The 14,191-nt window shown below is 60.4% G+C and overlaps 2 protein-coding genes across 5 annotated transcripts; one reads left to right on the top strand and one right to left on the bottom strand.

Moving 5' to 3' along the window:
* Window positions 1–5,500: 5,500 nt before the first annotated feature.
* Window positions 5,501–8,732, top strand: IGFALS (insulin like growth factor binding protein acid labile subunit). 2 transcript variants are annotated; one of them, XM_088064144.1, is made up of 2 exons: window positions 5,501–5,823; window positions 6,403–8,732. In XM_088064144.1, the coding sequence occupies exons 1-2, from the start codon at window positions 5,808–5,810 to the stop codon at window positions 8,211–8,213; spliced, it is 1,827 nt and encodes a 608-aa protein (XP_087920270.1). In that variant the 5' UTR covers window positions 5,501–5,807; the 3' UTR covers window positions 8,214–8,732. The 2 variants fall into 2 exon arrangements, with proteins under 2 accessions (XP_087920270.1, XP_005523193.1); XM_005523136.3 differs by having other exon boundaries at window positions 5,502–5,823; window positions 6,400–8,732.
* Window positions 8,733–9,558: 826 nt separating this feature from the next.
* NUBP2 (NUBP iron-sulfur cluster assembly factor 2, cytosolic) lies at window positions 9,559–14,076 on the bottom strand. 3 transcript variants are annotated; one of them, XM_088064149.1, is made up of 7 exons: window positions 14,015–14,076; window positions 12,582–12,700; window positions 11,799–11,997; window positions 11,458–11,612; window positions 11,183–11,293; window positions 10,813–10,882; window positions 9,559–10,242 (listed from the first exon to the last, which is right to left on the bottom strand). In XM_088064149.1, the coding sequence occupies exons 1-7, from the start codon at window positions 14,031–14,033 to the stop codon at window positions 10,100–10,102; spliced, it is 816 nt and encodes a 271-aa protein (XP_087920275.1). In that variant the 5' UTR covers window positions 14,034–14,076; the 3' UTR covers window positions 9,559–10,099. The 3 variants fall into 3 exon arrangements, with proteins under 3 accessions (XP_087920275.1, XP_014107928.2, XP_014107929.2); XM_014252453.2 differs by lacking the exon at window positions 14,015–14,076 and adding an exon at window positions 13,834–13,937; XM_014252454.2 differs by lacking the exon at window positions 14,015–14,076 and adding an exon at window positions 13,878–13,896.
* Between the last annotated feature and the right edge of the window lie 115 nt (window positions 14,077–14,191).

Here is a 14,191-nt window from a genome sequence, read left to right as displayed (position 1 = left end):
CAGCAATATTGCCAGCGAGGGGAACCAGCCCTTGTGCTGGAGCATCCCCAAACCTGGCTGCAGGGATATTCCAGTGCTTTAGGGGCTGACAAGAGAGGGGGAGAGCGACCCTTTACCTGGGCTGGCAGTGACAGAACAAGGGGGAAGATCTTAAAGTGATAGAGGAGAAATTTAGAATGAGTGAAGAGCAGGGATGGATGGGATATTGGGAAGGAATTGTTCCCTGGGAGGGTGGGCAGGCCCTGGCACAGGGTGCCCAGAGAAGCTGTGGCTGCCCCTGGATCCCTGGAAGTGTCCAAAGCCAGGCTGGATGGGGTTTGGAGCAGCCTGGGGTGGTGGAAGGTGTCCCTGCCATGGCAGAGGGTGGAACTGGATGGATTTTTAGGTCCCTTCCAACCCAAACCATTCCATGATTCCAAGGTCTGATTAACCCAATAATTAACCCACTAACCCAACCACCTGCTCCAAGCCCATCCCACGGTATCTCATTTTCTTCCAGGCAACTTCCTCTTGATCTGTGTGGTCCTTGAACCTCCTGTGCCCAGAAGGTCTCTGGATCTCTGAGTTCTGGGAGGCAGGAAAGACCTTTCCCAATTCATCCCTTCTCATCAGAGCTGTGGTGTGGAAAAAGATGTTTTAAAGAAAAGCACACACTGGAACAAGCCCAGATTAGCCCAGACAATGCTAAATCTGGGTTGTGCTGGTCTGGGTGCTGCTGCTGGCTCCAAACTGGGACCTGCCGGGCTGGAACAGGAGAAATCCCACAACCAAAAGTATTTTAAGAATCTCCAGGGTCATCTTGAGGGTAACAGGGAGTGCAGGGCAGAGTGGATAACCCTGGAAAAGTTTGAACAGAGGTAAAATCAGATGAGATCTTTAAAGGTCACTTCCAACTCAAAGTCTTCCATGATTCTAAAATGAATTCCAGCTCTTAATCTCCTCATTTCAGGCTTATTATTGCTGCTATTTCTGTAGAGTGGGTGAGTTTAGGTAAGAATCTGTCTCCCACAGAAAAAAAGCTTTGACAATATAATGTTCAAAAAAGCCCAGAGCTCTGAATAACTCTTCAGGATCTGTCAGAGCTCAGCAGATGAGAGGGAGAGGGGCCATCCTGACAGAATCTCCATGAGCAGCAGAGCTCCTCACCTGTTCCAGGCTGCTGGAGGAGACCCCAGAGCCCCCCAGTGAAGGTGCACAGAGGCCAGACCCAGGGGCTGAGCTTTTCAGGGGGATCATTGCAAGGAGAAGCGAGCAAACCCTGCAATTACGGCTTGTTTTTCTGCAAAAGAACTTAACAGACCTGAAGTAATTTTATTAAGGTAATGAAAGTGTTGATGAGAATTCACAGTCTCTTCACACCCGGCTCGGAGCCGAATTCACACCCTGCCCACGGCGCCGGGAGCCTCGGAGGGGGCTGAGCAGCAGCTCCGCTCCCCGGGCGTGTCCCGAGGGGTCTCAGCCCCACATGGACACCCCGAGGACGGGCACCTCCATCCCACAGCCCCGGGCTGCTGTCCCGAGCCCCTGATTTGGGGGGGAACAGCCGCAGCCATCGCTCGGGTGCTCCCCAGCCCGGCGGAGGATGATGATGGACTCGTGCAGACAAACACGATTGAGGATTGTCACTCACACCGGGAATGACAGTGACCGCTTCTCCCACGGGGTGGGAACACCGAGCCAATTTTGTCCCCGGCAACACCACAAAAAGCAGATTGGGGCTGAGGAATGAAGTTTTGGGGTATCACTGAATCTCCACCCCCATTCCGGACTAAAGCACACAACCCCACCGGACCCAAATCCCAGCTCCGTCCTGAGGTTTTCACTGCTCTTGTCGGGTGCGCCTTCACGGCAGCCCCGGGAATGCGGCTTGAGGAGAGATGGAGCCGCTCCCAAAGGCACAGGAGCTCCAGGAGAAGCTTTGGAGCTCTCAGGCACCGGGCCGAGCCCCTGTTTGCTGTCACCTCTCACCTGGCAGCCCTCGGTGGGGTCCCGCATGTCCCTGTGCCCCAGGGGGACCGGGGAGCCTCAGGGAGTTCCTGCAGTGACTGGCTCCATCTGGCTTCCAGCGCCAGCAAAGGGAATCCGCTCCCGGCTCTGCCAAATTCCTGCCGGGATGCCAGAGGAGCACCTCCCGAGCCTCGCTGTCCCAGCCATGGGGAATCCTCTGGGCCCCCACCCATCCCCCCCAGCACATTTTCTCTTTATAGCCAGCCAAAATCCACCCTCTTCCAGTTTAAAATCACCTTTTAATCACCAGTCTTTCTCCTGGCTCTAGGAAAAAGCTTTTCTCTGTCACTTTTCCAAGCCCTCAGGTTGCCACAAGGTCTTCTCCAGCCTGGAGAAGGGAGTGGAGGAGGGGGCTGCAGATCCTCTCTCAGCTCCCCCAGAAAGAACAGGAAAGGTTCTTGCAGCCCCCAACCATCTCCAGGGTCCCCTCTGGCCCAGCCCTGTCCTGGGATCCCAGGGATGGATGTTGGTGAGCTCCAGAGGGAGTTGAGGGGGAGAATCATCTCTTGTGATGAACACCCCTCTTGTGATGCAGCCCAGGAGATGTTGGGGGGTTCGTGGGTTGCCAGCACCCATTGCCACCCCATGTCCCATCTGTCACCCCCTGGCATCCCCAGGGGCTGGGATGGGGCAGGCCCGGGCAGGGGGGGTGGGGTTGGAGCCTTGTGACCACAGCTGGGGGGAGCAGCGCGGTCCCTCTGCCTCACCCAGCCCGTCCCTCCACCCAGGCATCCCGAGGAACAGGCTGCTCCCGCCATCCAGGCCACGTCCAGGACTGGAGAGCTGACATGGGACATGGAAAACACCATTCCCATCTCCCTGCCCACCCTGGCACTGTCATGGGATGAGTTCGGCGGGTGGCCTCCCCTCTGCTCACTCCCCCAGCGCAGCTCCATTCCCACAGCCACTGCTCTCCTGCCTTCAGGCACCTCCAAATCCCTGCTCCCACGGTCCCCTCTTTTCCCCACACTGCAGTGTTTGGGAATTTTCCCATCTTTGCCTCCAGCAATGGCCGTGGCCACCCTGAGTCACGTCCTGGGGACGTCCTCACCTCTCCCAGCCCAACCAGTCTGGCCAGGCTGGTGCTGTGGTTCCATGTGGCCACCAGGGCAGTAAGTGGCATCAGGAACCTTTCCCAAGCTCCCACAGCAGCCTCTGCTTTGTGGCAGGGCAGCAGGTGACACTCAGAGATGGGGACCTTCACCAGCAGCTGCCACCACTTCCTGGTGCCCATGTCCAGCAGCAGGGACCAGGATGACCCAAATGTGGCTGGACAGAGAGCATCAGGCAAAGCTCCACTCCTGGGCCTTGGTCCCTGCTGGTGTCCCCAGGAGAGTGGCACAAGCCCTGTGGTGTCACCCCTCCCCTCTTTTTTGGGCACGCTTTTGGTCCTGAACGAGGAGCAGGAGTGCTGGTTACCCTGGCAACGGGAGATGCTCTCCCCCAGACAGGAACAATATTTGGCAAGATTTGCTAAAAATACTCCCTGAGCTGTGCCAATGGCCCACGTGTCACCTCCCTGCTCCCCTCAGGGCCCATGGAGTGGCTGCTGGCCCTGGTGGAGCCTCTGGGCACTCACCCTGGCTGGCTGGGGATGGAGCAGGGATCTCCTGGGCTCCTACAGCAGATCCCGGTCCCTCCCCAGCTCAGCCAGCCCAGGGACACAACAGGGACAGCTGCTGGCATGTCCCACCCAGAGGGACCAGGAAAGCTCCCTGGGGAGGGACCTGCAGGCACAGGAGAGCTGCTGGGGAAGGTAAATGATTCCTTAGAGTTTAAATAGGTTTAAAAACTACTTTTTAATGATTTTGCTGCTTTTCATAATACCATTACAGCCTTCTCCATGGCAACCAGGGGAGGGGCTCAGACTTTGGTCCCGGCCAGGGAGTTTATCTGCTGGAGCTGAAGTGGTCAGGGGATCAGATGGGGGGGTCCACACTGGGAAGGGGACACCCATGGTGGGGACCCAAACCGAGGTCCCCAGAGTGGCTGTGGAGCTGTGGATCACTGGGCAGAGGGGGCCTGGGGTGCAGGAACCAACACCTGCAGGGTCCCAGCATCTCCTGGCACAGGAGGAGAGGCTGCCAGGGAGGTTTAGAGGTGGAGACAGGCCTGGAGGAGATGCCTCAAGAATCTCTAAAGGTGGAGATGGGTCCAGCTCCTCCCTGCACCACAACCACACTGGGAAGGGATTTCCTTATTTACCCTCCTTATTTTCCCATTGCATCTCATTCGATATTTCCCTGGGGGGGAGCTGCTGGAGGCAGTGATAAACCTGCTCCCTGCTGCAGGCAGGCCTTGTTTAAACTTCCCAATTAGGTTTTGTGGGTTTTGGCTGGCTGACCTGTGCTGGTTCAGCTCTTCTTAGCTCCCAGATTGATTACACCTTGTGTCAATATGTGCTCAGTGCCTATTAGTGGGTGCATGTATCCCTATCCCTCATTTCTCCCTCCTGATCTATAAATTCCCAGAAGACAGGATTAAAATAGAGGGGGAGGAGAATTCCACTCGAGGCCAAAAGGGAAGAGAGAAAACAGAGCCTGTGGGAAAGTTGGGTGGCAATTCTGGAGCCTGAATGTCTCTCTCCTGGATGTCACCTCTTCCCATGGGCATGGCAATGCCTGGTGAGGTGTGGCCTGTGGGGAAATTCCAGGCTCCCGTGGGAAGGGGCAAGGTGGGAGCGTGCTGGGGTCCTGTGGGAATGGTGGAGGAGAGAATCCCTGCTCCACCTGCTCCTCCCAACCCAGCCTGGGAGAGCCAGGGCTGGGAAGAGGAGCCCCAGGGCAGAGGGTTTGGGGAGGGTGGGGGTGAGCGGTGGCAGCCCGGGGCACCTCCAGGGAGGAGTGGGGCTACCCGGACAGGGGAATGTTTAGCCAGGGCTTTTCTATCTGGCAGCCTCTGGCCACAGGGCTCCTCTTGCTGGGGCTTTTTCTTTCTTTGTCTTTCCTGGAAACTGGTAAAAGATTCCTGTGTTGGAGCCTGGTGGGCTGGGACACAGGGTGAGGTCAGCGACCTCAGTGGGCTGGTTTTGATGAGGTGCCAGGGCAGAGTGTGATCTGCCAGCCCTGGAGCATCACCCACCCTCATCCCACGGGGACACAGAGGAGCGGGGGACTCCCACAGCCTCAGCAGGACCCTGGCTTTACTCTCCGTTTCCCCTTTGCCACAGAAGCGCTGGGCAGAGCAGGGTGCAGAGCTCCCAGCACCATCCCCACTTCCAAGACAGGAGGGAAAATGGGAAAATGCCCGGAAGGGGATGAGGGCTCTGCCCCCGAGGTTTTTAGTGCCACACAGGGAAGAGTGTCTTCCCGTTTCCCCATAAACCCTCAGGTGTTTCAGCCCACCTCGCACAAAGGCTGATCCCCAGACCTTCAATCCCTGCGTCCTACGGATGCTCCAAGCCCCAGCGTGTGGATTTTGCGTCCTGATGGAAAGTGAGGATCCCCTGCAGAGCAGGGCAGGGTCAGCGGTGGGACCCTGCGAGGTTGCCCCGTTCCTCCCTCCACACCCAAAGCCCACCCAAGCCCCACCTGTGGCAGGACCACCCTCTGCGGGAGGCCCATCGGCTTCCCGGACACCTCGTTCCGTGCCCTCGTCCCGAGCTGCCCTGCAGGCAGCGCCGGGGGAGCAGCGAGGAGCCCCGGCCGGGCTGTCCCCGAGGCTCAGCCCCAGCAGCACTGGGGTTAAGCCCGGCCGGGCGGGCGGCTGGACAGGCGTCAAGGTGGTTGCTCCATCCATCCCTGCGCAGTCGGAGGGGCCGGAGAGCGGAGCGGGAGCCCTGCCCTGCCCTGCCCGCCGCCATGAGCGCAGGCAAAGGTGAGGCTGGAACTGCCCTCGGCCAGGCTGGGGGGACAGGCGGGGACTGGGGGGGCCACGCTCGGGCTCTGCCCGGGCTCCAGTCCGGTTACTCTGCTCCTCCTCCACTGCTAATGTGACATTTTGGGGGGCCGCGAGCTGCCTGGGGGGGATGCGGGGGCTGCAGGGCAGAGCCCAAACCCGGATGGGGAGGGCAGGGATGGGCAGGGATGGGCACCGAGACCCTTCAGTGCTGGGGGGTCAGAGGGGGCAGCTGGGGAGGAAGGGGGAGAGGGGTCTGGGGGCCTTTCCCCATGAAAGGGAGAAGCTGCCATTGCAGTACAGAGATGAATTTGGGGGAGTCCCTGCAGCCGAGGGGTCAGAGCTGTGGCAAGAGCGGGGGGGTGATTTTGGACCGTTTCCCAAGGGATCCAGACTTGGAAAACACCCGCAGCTTCCCCGTGTGTGCAGCGGGCTGGGAGCGACCCCTCCACCGCTGTCCCTGCGACGCGGACACCCGGCCGAGGGGTCCCGGGGGTGTCCCCTAAAGCGGCCACAGCCCTGCACTGACAGTGTCCCCTTTCCTCCACCCCCCAGCAGGCATCCCCCTCCTGCTCCCCCTGGCCCTGCTGCTGGCCGCTGCCTCCCAGCCCCCCGGGGGGGACCCCCCGAAGGAGCCGGGGGACGGGGAGGGTCCGCGCTGCCCCGGGCCCTGCGCCTGCAGCCTGGACGATTACAGCGAGGAGCTGAACGTGTTCTGCAGCGGCCGCAACCTGAGCCGCCTGCCCGAGGACGTGCCCCACAACGCCAAAGCCCTGTGGCTGGACGGCAACAACTTCACGCTGCTGCCGGCCGCCGCCTTCAGGAATTTATCAGCCCTGGACTTCCTGGACCTGCAGAGCAGCCAGCTGGGCTCCGTGGAGCAGCACGCCTTCCACGGGCTGCGCAGCCTCTACCACCTGCACCTGGAGCGCAACCGCCTCAAGCACCTGGCCCCGCACACCTTCCTGCACACCCAGAACCTCGTGTCCCTCAGCCTCAACAACAACCACTTCAGCAAGGTGGAGGAAGGGCTGTTTGCCGGGCTCTCCAACCTCTGGTACCTGAACCTGGGCTGGAACTCGCTGGTGGTGCTGCCTGACAAGGTGTTCCATGACCTGCCCAACCTGAGGGAGCTGATCCTGGCTGGGAACAAGCTGCCCTACCTCCAGCACCAGCTCTTCTGCAGCCTCACCGAGCTGAAGGAGCTGGACCTGAGCGGGAACGCGCTCAAGGGCATCAAGATCAACATCTTTGTCAAGCTGCAGAAGCTGCAGAAGCTGTACCTGAACCACAACCAGATCAACGCCATCGCGCCCCGCGCCTTCGTGGGCATGAAGTCCCTGCGGTGGCTGGACCTGTCCCACAACCGCCTGGTCTCGCTGTACGAGGACACCTTCCTGGGCCTCCTGAGCCTGCACGTGCTGCGCTTGTCCACCAACTCCATCGCCAGCCTGAGGCCCAGGACGTTCAAGGACCTGCAGTTCCTGGAGGAGCTGCAGCTGGGGCACAACCGCATCCGGAGCCTGGCGGAAAGGACCTTCGAGGGGCTGGGCCAGCTGGAGGTGCTCAGCCTCAACAACAACCAGCTGCAGGACATCAGGGCCGGGGCCTTCCTGGGGCTGCACAACGTGGCCGTGATGCACTTGTCTGCCAACTGCATCAAGGTCCTGCCTGACTTTGTGTTCAAGGGGGTCAGCAAGCTGCACAGCCTCCACCTGGAGCACAGCTGCGTGGGCAGGATCCGGGCCGGCACCTTCTCCGGGCTCTCCAGCCTGCGGCGGCTCTTCCTGCAGCACAACAGCATCTCTGTCATCGAGGACCAGAGCTTCAGCGAACTGCACGAGCTCCTGGAGCTCGACCTGAAGCACAACAGGCTGAGCCACCTCTCGCCCCGCCTCTTCGTGGGGCTGAGCAACCTGGAGTACCTCTTCCTCTCCTCCAACCAGCTCCTGGAGGTGTCCCAGGACACTTTCAGCCCCCTCCAGAGACTCTTCTGGCTCGACCTCTCCCACAACCAGCTGGAGACACTGGACAACAGCGTCATCTCCCCCCTGGCCAACCTGCGGTACCTCAGCCTGAGGAATAACTCCCTGGAGACCTTCTCGGTGGCATTCCTGTGTCCCCCCTTCGCCCTGGAGCAGCTGTGGCTGGGGGGCAACAATTGGCACTGCAACTGCTCTCTGAAGGGCCTGCGGGACTTCTCCCTGCAGCACCCCGCCGTGGTGCCGCGCTTCGTGCAGTCGGTGGCCGAGGGGGACGACACCCACGTCCCCATCTACACCTACAACAACCTCACCTGCCGGCACCCCCCGGGCCTGGCGGGGCTGGACCTCCGTGACACTGCCCAGGAGAGCTTTGCCCACTGCTGAGCTGGGCTGGCCCTCCCAGGGACCTTCACTCGCCACCTCCCCGGCCCTGGCCCGGCCCCCCCGGGGCAGCAGCAGCAGCAGCTGGGGCTCCGTGGCCGCCCCAGCCCAGCACAGATTTGCCACCACCTCCGGCAGCCGCCTTGCTCAGAAGATGCTGGATGGGCACCAGCGCCCCTGGGCTTCAAACTGAGTATTTCAGTCCTTTAATATTTAAATAGCAGCCCCCAGGGCAGAGCTCTCAGCAGGAGCATCTCTGGATGGGGGAATGCCGCACCCCCAGCCCTGCAGTCACAGCAAGGGAAAGCCCTGCCCAGGCCGGGACTTTTATGAGACAGAACGAAGTGTTTCCCTGCCGTGGAGCAGTGGAGAAATCCTAAAACCCCCCCGAGCTTGGGGAAGGGGGCAGAGGACTTGCTGTAACGATTCCTTGCAGCAGCAGGTGTAGGCAGGGCACAGAAAGCCACTCGTTGCTCACCTGATAAATGGCAGCAGACAAATAAACCTTTGGAGCTATTGCAACCCACCTTGTAAGTTATGTTTTTTCCAAAGCTCGTGCTGCCCGTGGCCTGGATTTCTCCCCAGAGCCCCTCAGGGTGAGGCATTCAGGCTCCTGGGGGGCTCCCAGCATATCCTGCAAGCCCTGGGTGGGTGACACGTTCCCAGGGAGCCAGAAAGAAATGCCCAGCTATGCACAGCCCTGACAGATTCCAGCACTAGTGCCCAGCTCTCCAAATCCCAGATAAGTGTCCAAAGGTCAGGCAAAACTTTGCTGGAAAATTGCATGAGGGGAAATCTGCTCAGGTGTTGGTCCTCGTGCAGCGGGAGCAGGGCTGGATGCTGCTCCTGCTCTCCTCCAGGCAGTGCCTGCCTGCTGTAACCCAGTCTCTCTAGTGGAAATCCAGGAATTCCATCCCAAAACCTCACTGTGAGGGTGAGCCCCAAAGGAGAGAGGCAGGCGGGAGGGGCTCAGTGTGGGAGGGAGGGAGATGAGATGCAAAGCCACCACCCTCACTGCTTCCCCAGCTTAACTGCAGCCTGAAGAGGAGGGCAGGCCCCGTGGGAAGAGGTGCAGGGATCAGGACACTGGGAAGGACCTGCCTGGGGACACAGAGGAGCCCCAGGCTGGGGCTGGAGAACAGCTGTGGCAAAGCATCGTGAAGGGCTGCCAGGGCCTGCTCACAGCAAGTCAAGGTACAGACTGGATCCTGAAGCTGTTATAGGAGAGATTTAGCTGAATTCCAGCAAGGAAACCAGGGAAAAGCAGGAAGCACCTTGATGTACATGAAGGGCTAAGACTCAGAGATACAGCAAGGCCTGAAGCCATGGAGAAACCAAAGTCACAGACTGCCATTTTAAGAAAAGTGTTTACTGCCTGGAACCTTGAAAAATATTCCTGAGTTCACACAAGGCTGGCAGGCCCAAGGCCTCGTTTCCAGCACGATGGGATGCAGCTCCCAAAGGCATTTCCTCACGCCCAGCCTGAGCTGTGCCCTCACCAGCCCAGCAGGAGCCAGGGAGCCGAGAATTGCCAGCACAGGGGCCTGGCCTGGCTCCACATGGGAGCACCCAGCCACTGAAACAAGTCCTGTGTGATCCATCAGGCAGAGGCAGCAGCAGAAGGCAGCAGCACATGGAGCCTTGATCCAGGTGATCAGAGCCGTGTGGGAACGCTGAAGGAAGAACAGCACTCGACACTGCAGCACCAGAGTCTCTTTGAGTCTGAGGGGATGCAGCTGCTTCCCTCTGGAACCTCCTGCAGCAGCAGGAATCTGTGCTCCCTCTCCCTCACCCACAACCCAGTCAGACAGTTTGAGTTAAACAGCTCCTGCATCCCCTTCCCGCTGCTGGGGCTGCCAGTCTGGCACTAGTCCAGCTCCACACCCTCCTCAGGAGCTCCTCTGCGAAGTATCCACTATCTGCTGGGCAATATGAGTCAAGGCAGGGAAGGCAGAGCTCTTGGGAAACTCCTGGATGAAGTCTCTGCCTTCTTCCAAGCTCTGGCTGAGCTGGGGGTCCAGGGGGACGCAGCCTGTGGAACAGGGGAGGGGAGAGTGAGAGCTCGCTCCCTGTATGGCCAAGGTCTGCATCCAGGGATAAAAAACACACTGCCACAGTCAACTCCAGGAAAAGTGGCAGGGAAGAGCCACCATTGCCCTCCCTGAGCTCTCCAGGAGATAATTCTCATCTGCAACCACCTCCTCTGGGTCCAAGACCCCACCCCACCCTGGTGCTTCATGTGAGGGGCTCCCCCACCTTACCCCAGCCCTGTCCAGGGACAGCGTTCAGCCCTCAGCCCCCATTTCTCAGGAAGGCTCCAGACATTCCAGCATGGCTTTTATGGAGCTCCAGGCCTGTTTACATTGTCACCATGATATCAGCAGTCAGAACAAGCTGCTGGCATCACCATCTCTGCCCCAGCAGGGCCAGGGGCCCACAGTGAGGAGTTTAGATGGCAGAGAAGCAAAGCACAAACCTCATATTTGCCCAGGTGCCTGGGGCTCACAGCCCACCTGCCCCTGGGATGTTCTCTCTGTGCTCAGCCCTCCCAGAGCACCACGAGGTCAGCCCTGAGCAGAGCCCTGCTCCACAGGCCACTCACCCAGGAAGGGCACCCCGGCGTGCTTGGCCAGCTCCTCGCCTCCCCCTTTGGAGAAGATGTTTGTGCATTCCTGAAGGAGGAAGAGCAGTGAGTCAGGAAGGCCAGAGCCCTGTGTGACAGGGCAGAAGCTGCCAGGCCCTGAGCAGAGCCAGCTCCCCTCCAGCCTCCAGCCCCAGGCGTTCCCCGTGCCCCCGCCCTCTCCCAGCGCTCCTCGGCAGAGCAGAGCCCAAAGCCGGCAGCGTCTCCTCTCCCCAGCCCACAGCATCACCCTCGTGGCATTTCCCAATTCTCCACCCAAGGCTCAGCACCCCACTAGCACAAGGAAGAGCCCACAGCAGCCCCACGGCTGGACAAGGTCAGGAGAGCTCACAGAGCAGTGGGGGCACACGAAGCCGCTCATGTTCTCCACGATGCCGAGGATCCGCAATCCTGCCTTCCTACAGAACGTCAGCTCCCGCCTCACATCCCCCACGGACACAGCCTGGGGGGGAACAGCAGGAATTGGGGATCCCTCTGGCCACACTGACTGTGGCTCCAGAGCAGATGTGTACAACAAGCATCCACAGACAGCCCTGTGCAAACCTGGGCTGCATTTTCCCCGCTCCAAACCTGCTCCCCGCCAGGAATTCCAGCCCCGTGTCCTACCTGAGGTGTTGTGACCAGGATTGCTCCGAGCAGCTGGTAGGGCCTCAAGGCCTCCACGGTGGAGATGTGCTCATCAGACGTGCCTGGTGGCGTGTCCACGATGAGGAAGTCCAGCTCCCCCCAGGCCACATCGGTGACAAACTGCTTGATCAAAGCTATGGAAATAAAAGGGGCAGATAAGAGCACCCAAAGCACCCAAAGCCCCAGGGAGAGGGGACGGGGCTGTCAGCACAACATGTGCTGCACTCTCCCCATCTGAGTGACTTCAACCCATCCTTGTGGAACAGGAGCTTCGTTCCCCCAAGGAATGACCTCTCCAGGAGTGTTAACCCTGGTGTTACCGTTTTTCTTGGGTCCCCTCCACACCACGGCATCGTCCGGCCTCTCCAGCAGGAAGCCGATGGACATGAGGGCGATGGCCTTGTCCTGGCCCACGAAGACGGGGACCCAGCCGCTGTCACACTGGTGCACAGCACTGTCCTGCACCCTCAGCATGCGGGGGATGCTGGGGCCACACAGGTCCACGTCCAGGATCCCCACCTGGGGACAGGCACAGCCCTTCAGACAGGCCCAGCAGGGTGGGCTCAGGAACCCCCAGCCACCCAAATTTGGGCTGTTCACAGCACTTCCACAATTGCCTCTGCAGTCACATTTGAAACACAAATGCTTTAAATTTCATATCTCTCCTGAGCTCCTTCTCCCCAAGGAGCATCTCCTGGGTGTTTCCAAGTGCTTTATGCCAGAACCCAAGTGGCACTGGCTGCACAGAGCCTTTAAAAAGATCCTCAGGGAATTCAGTCTCTCTCCTGTCCATACATTTCCTTCTTATCCCAGTTTTAAGAGTCCTTGAGGTCACCCACTTCACTCCACAGAGTGAGAGTGATAGCACAAAGCAGCAAGGTCATGTCCCAGTGCGAATTTCAACAATAAATATTGGGTGATTTAATAAAATAGATAAAGGAGAAATGAAGTGCAGTACCTGATCCAGCTACCTGAACTGCATTTTCACAGAGATTCCACATGCTGCCCACCAAGGACACCCACATGGAAAGGATGGGCAAAATCCAGCCCAGCTGAAGGCTGGGAGGGAAAAGCCAGAGCTCAGCACCCAAACCCTCACTCACCCTCTTGCCAGCGCTCCGCAGTGCCAGGGCCAGCTCGGTGGAGAGGGTGCTCTTCCCAACGCCGCCCTTCCCGGACAGCACGAGCAGGATGTGCCGCACCCCGGCCAGGTTGGTTCTCTCTGCAAGTGTATCACAGAGTCACAGAATATCCTGAGCCAGAAGGGACCTGCAGGGATCATCCAGTCCAGCTCCAGCCCTGCCCAGACACCCCAACAATCCCAGCCTGGGCATCCCTAAGAGCATCATCCAAACACTCCTGGAGCTCTGGCAGCCTCGGGGCTGTGCCCATTCCCTGGGGAGCCTGGGCAGTGCCAGCACCTCTGGGGGAAGAACCCTGATATCCAACCTGAACCTCCCCAGCACAGCTCCAGCTGCTCCCTGGGCCCTGTCACTGTCACAGGGAGCAGAGATCAGAGATCCTGGGGAGGAGCTCCAGCCCCGGTGAGGTCTGACCTCAGTGTAAGGCAGTGGGAAAGAAGAGGTGGATGTGCCACAGGCTTTTTGTCATCAGGAAAGCGACAAGGAGAACAAAGGCAATAACCACAGCGCGTGGGGAGCAGAGGCTTGTCCCGATGACCTAAGCGGCAGCTGGGCGGCACAGCAACAAACAGAGCAACAAACAGAGCAATAAACAGAGCAATAAACACGTGCTGGGCTCGTGAGGCTCGGCCCGGGCATGGCCGGAGGCTGATGGTGAGCTCAGGCCCTTGGCGTTTCCTTCCTCCGTGCCACACCAGTCGCTTCCTGCCAGTCCCACGTTCCTCTCCAGCCTCTCTTCCATTCCCTGCCGTGCTGTCAGCGCTCCCGGCTCTGCTTTGGGCTCGGCTCCCCGGAGCAGGGAGCGCTCGGGACCGGTGTCTCCGGCCCGGGACAGCGCCGGGGGCAGCGGGGAGCTCCAGCCGCCCACCCAGGGCCGCGTCCCGGGCACCCGACACGAGCCGGGCTGGGCCCCGGGGCATGGAGCCCGCACACACCATGGCAGAGCTCATCCGCTCCTCCGCCGACGGTAAAACCGCGGGCCCCACAGCGGGGAGGGGGAGAGAAGGGGCCTGGGGAGGGGAGCTCCGGGGCCCGGCTGGGCGGTGTTCCCGGGACAGCGCCCGGACACAGCGGCACTCCGCGCTCGGCCCGGTTACCCGGTGTTGTCTGCCGCAAGAGCCGGGCCCGGGCTTCTGGCAAGGCTCAGAGTCAGCTCCCGGTGCCCGCTGCCCGCTGCCTATGGGAGCCCAGCCCGGCCCGGAGCTCCCCTCACCGGGAGTCGGGCTGAACGCCGCGGCACCGGCTGGGCCCGAGCACCTCGGATCTCCGCGGAACCGGGTCCTGACCCCCCCGCTAGGTCTGGCCATTCGGGTTGGTACATCCCGCGCGAGACGAGTAGGTTCCCCGAGGTCGGGATCCCGGCTCCCCCGGGCCGCGGTCTCCCCGACGCTCACCCCCGGCCGTCTCCTCCATGTTGCCTCCTCGCAACGCCCGCTTCCGTCTTCCGCCGGCCCACGGTCCCTCCCCCACAGAGTGACAGATGCCGTGTCCAATCGTGGGCCGCGATCTCACCGGAGGCTCCACCTCCAGAGCTTCGCAGCCAATCCACTTCTCGTGCTCCCCTCGCATCA

Source organism: Pseudopodoces humilis, chromosome 18 (genome assembly GCF_049639895.1).
Source record: "Pseudopodoces humilis isolate 2021_Gansu_Grassland_sample_001 chromosome 18, ASM4963989v1, whole genome shotgun sequence".
Classification (NCBI taxonomy): domain Eukaryota; kingdom Metazoa; phylum Chordata; class Aves; order Passeriformes; family Paridae; genus Pseudopodoces; species Pseudopodoces humilis.
The sequence above is the reverse complement of the archived record's forward strand: the minus strand, read 5'-3'. Positions and strand labels throughout refer to the sequence as shown.

What these genes read in the sequence shown, in the direction of transcription:
- NUBP2 (XM_014252453.2), bottom strand. Translation starts at nt 13,927, where the DNA reads ATGGCCAGACCTAGCGGGGGGGTCAGGACCCGGTTCCGCGGAGATCCG. An exon ending in GAGGGGACCCAAGAAAAACG is followed by an intron (nt 11,613 to 11,798) that starts GTAACACCAGGG and finishes TTATTTCCATAG; the next exon opens with CTTTGATCAAGCAGTTTGTC. An exon ending in TCCTGGTCACAACACCTCAG is followed by an intron (nt 11,294 to 11,457) that starts GTAGGACACGGG and finishes GTTCCCCCCCAG; the next exon opens with GCTGTGTCCGTGGGGGATGT.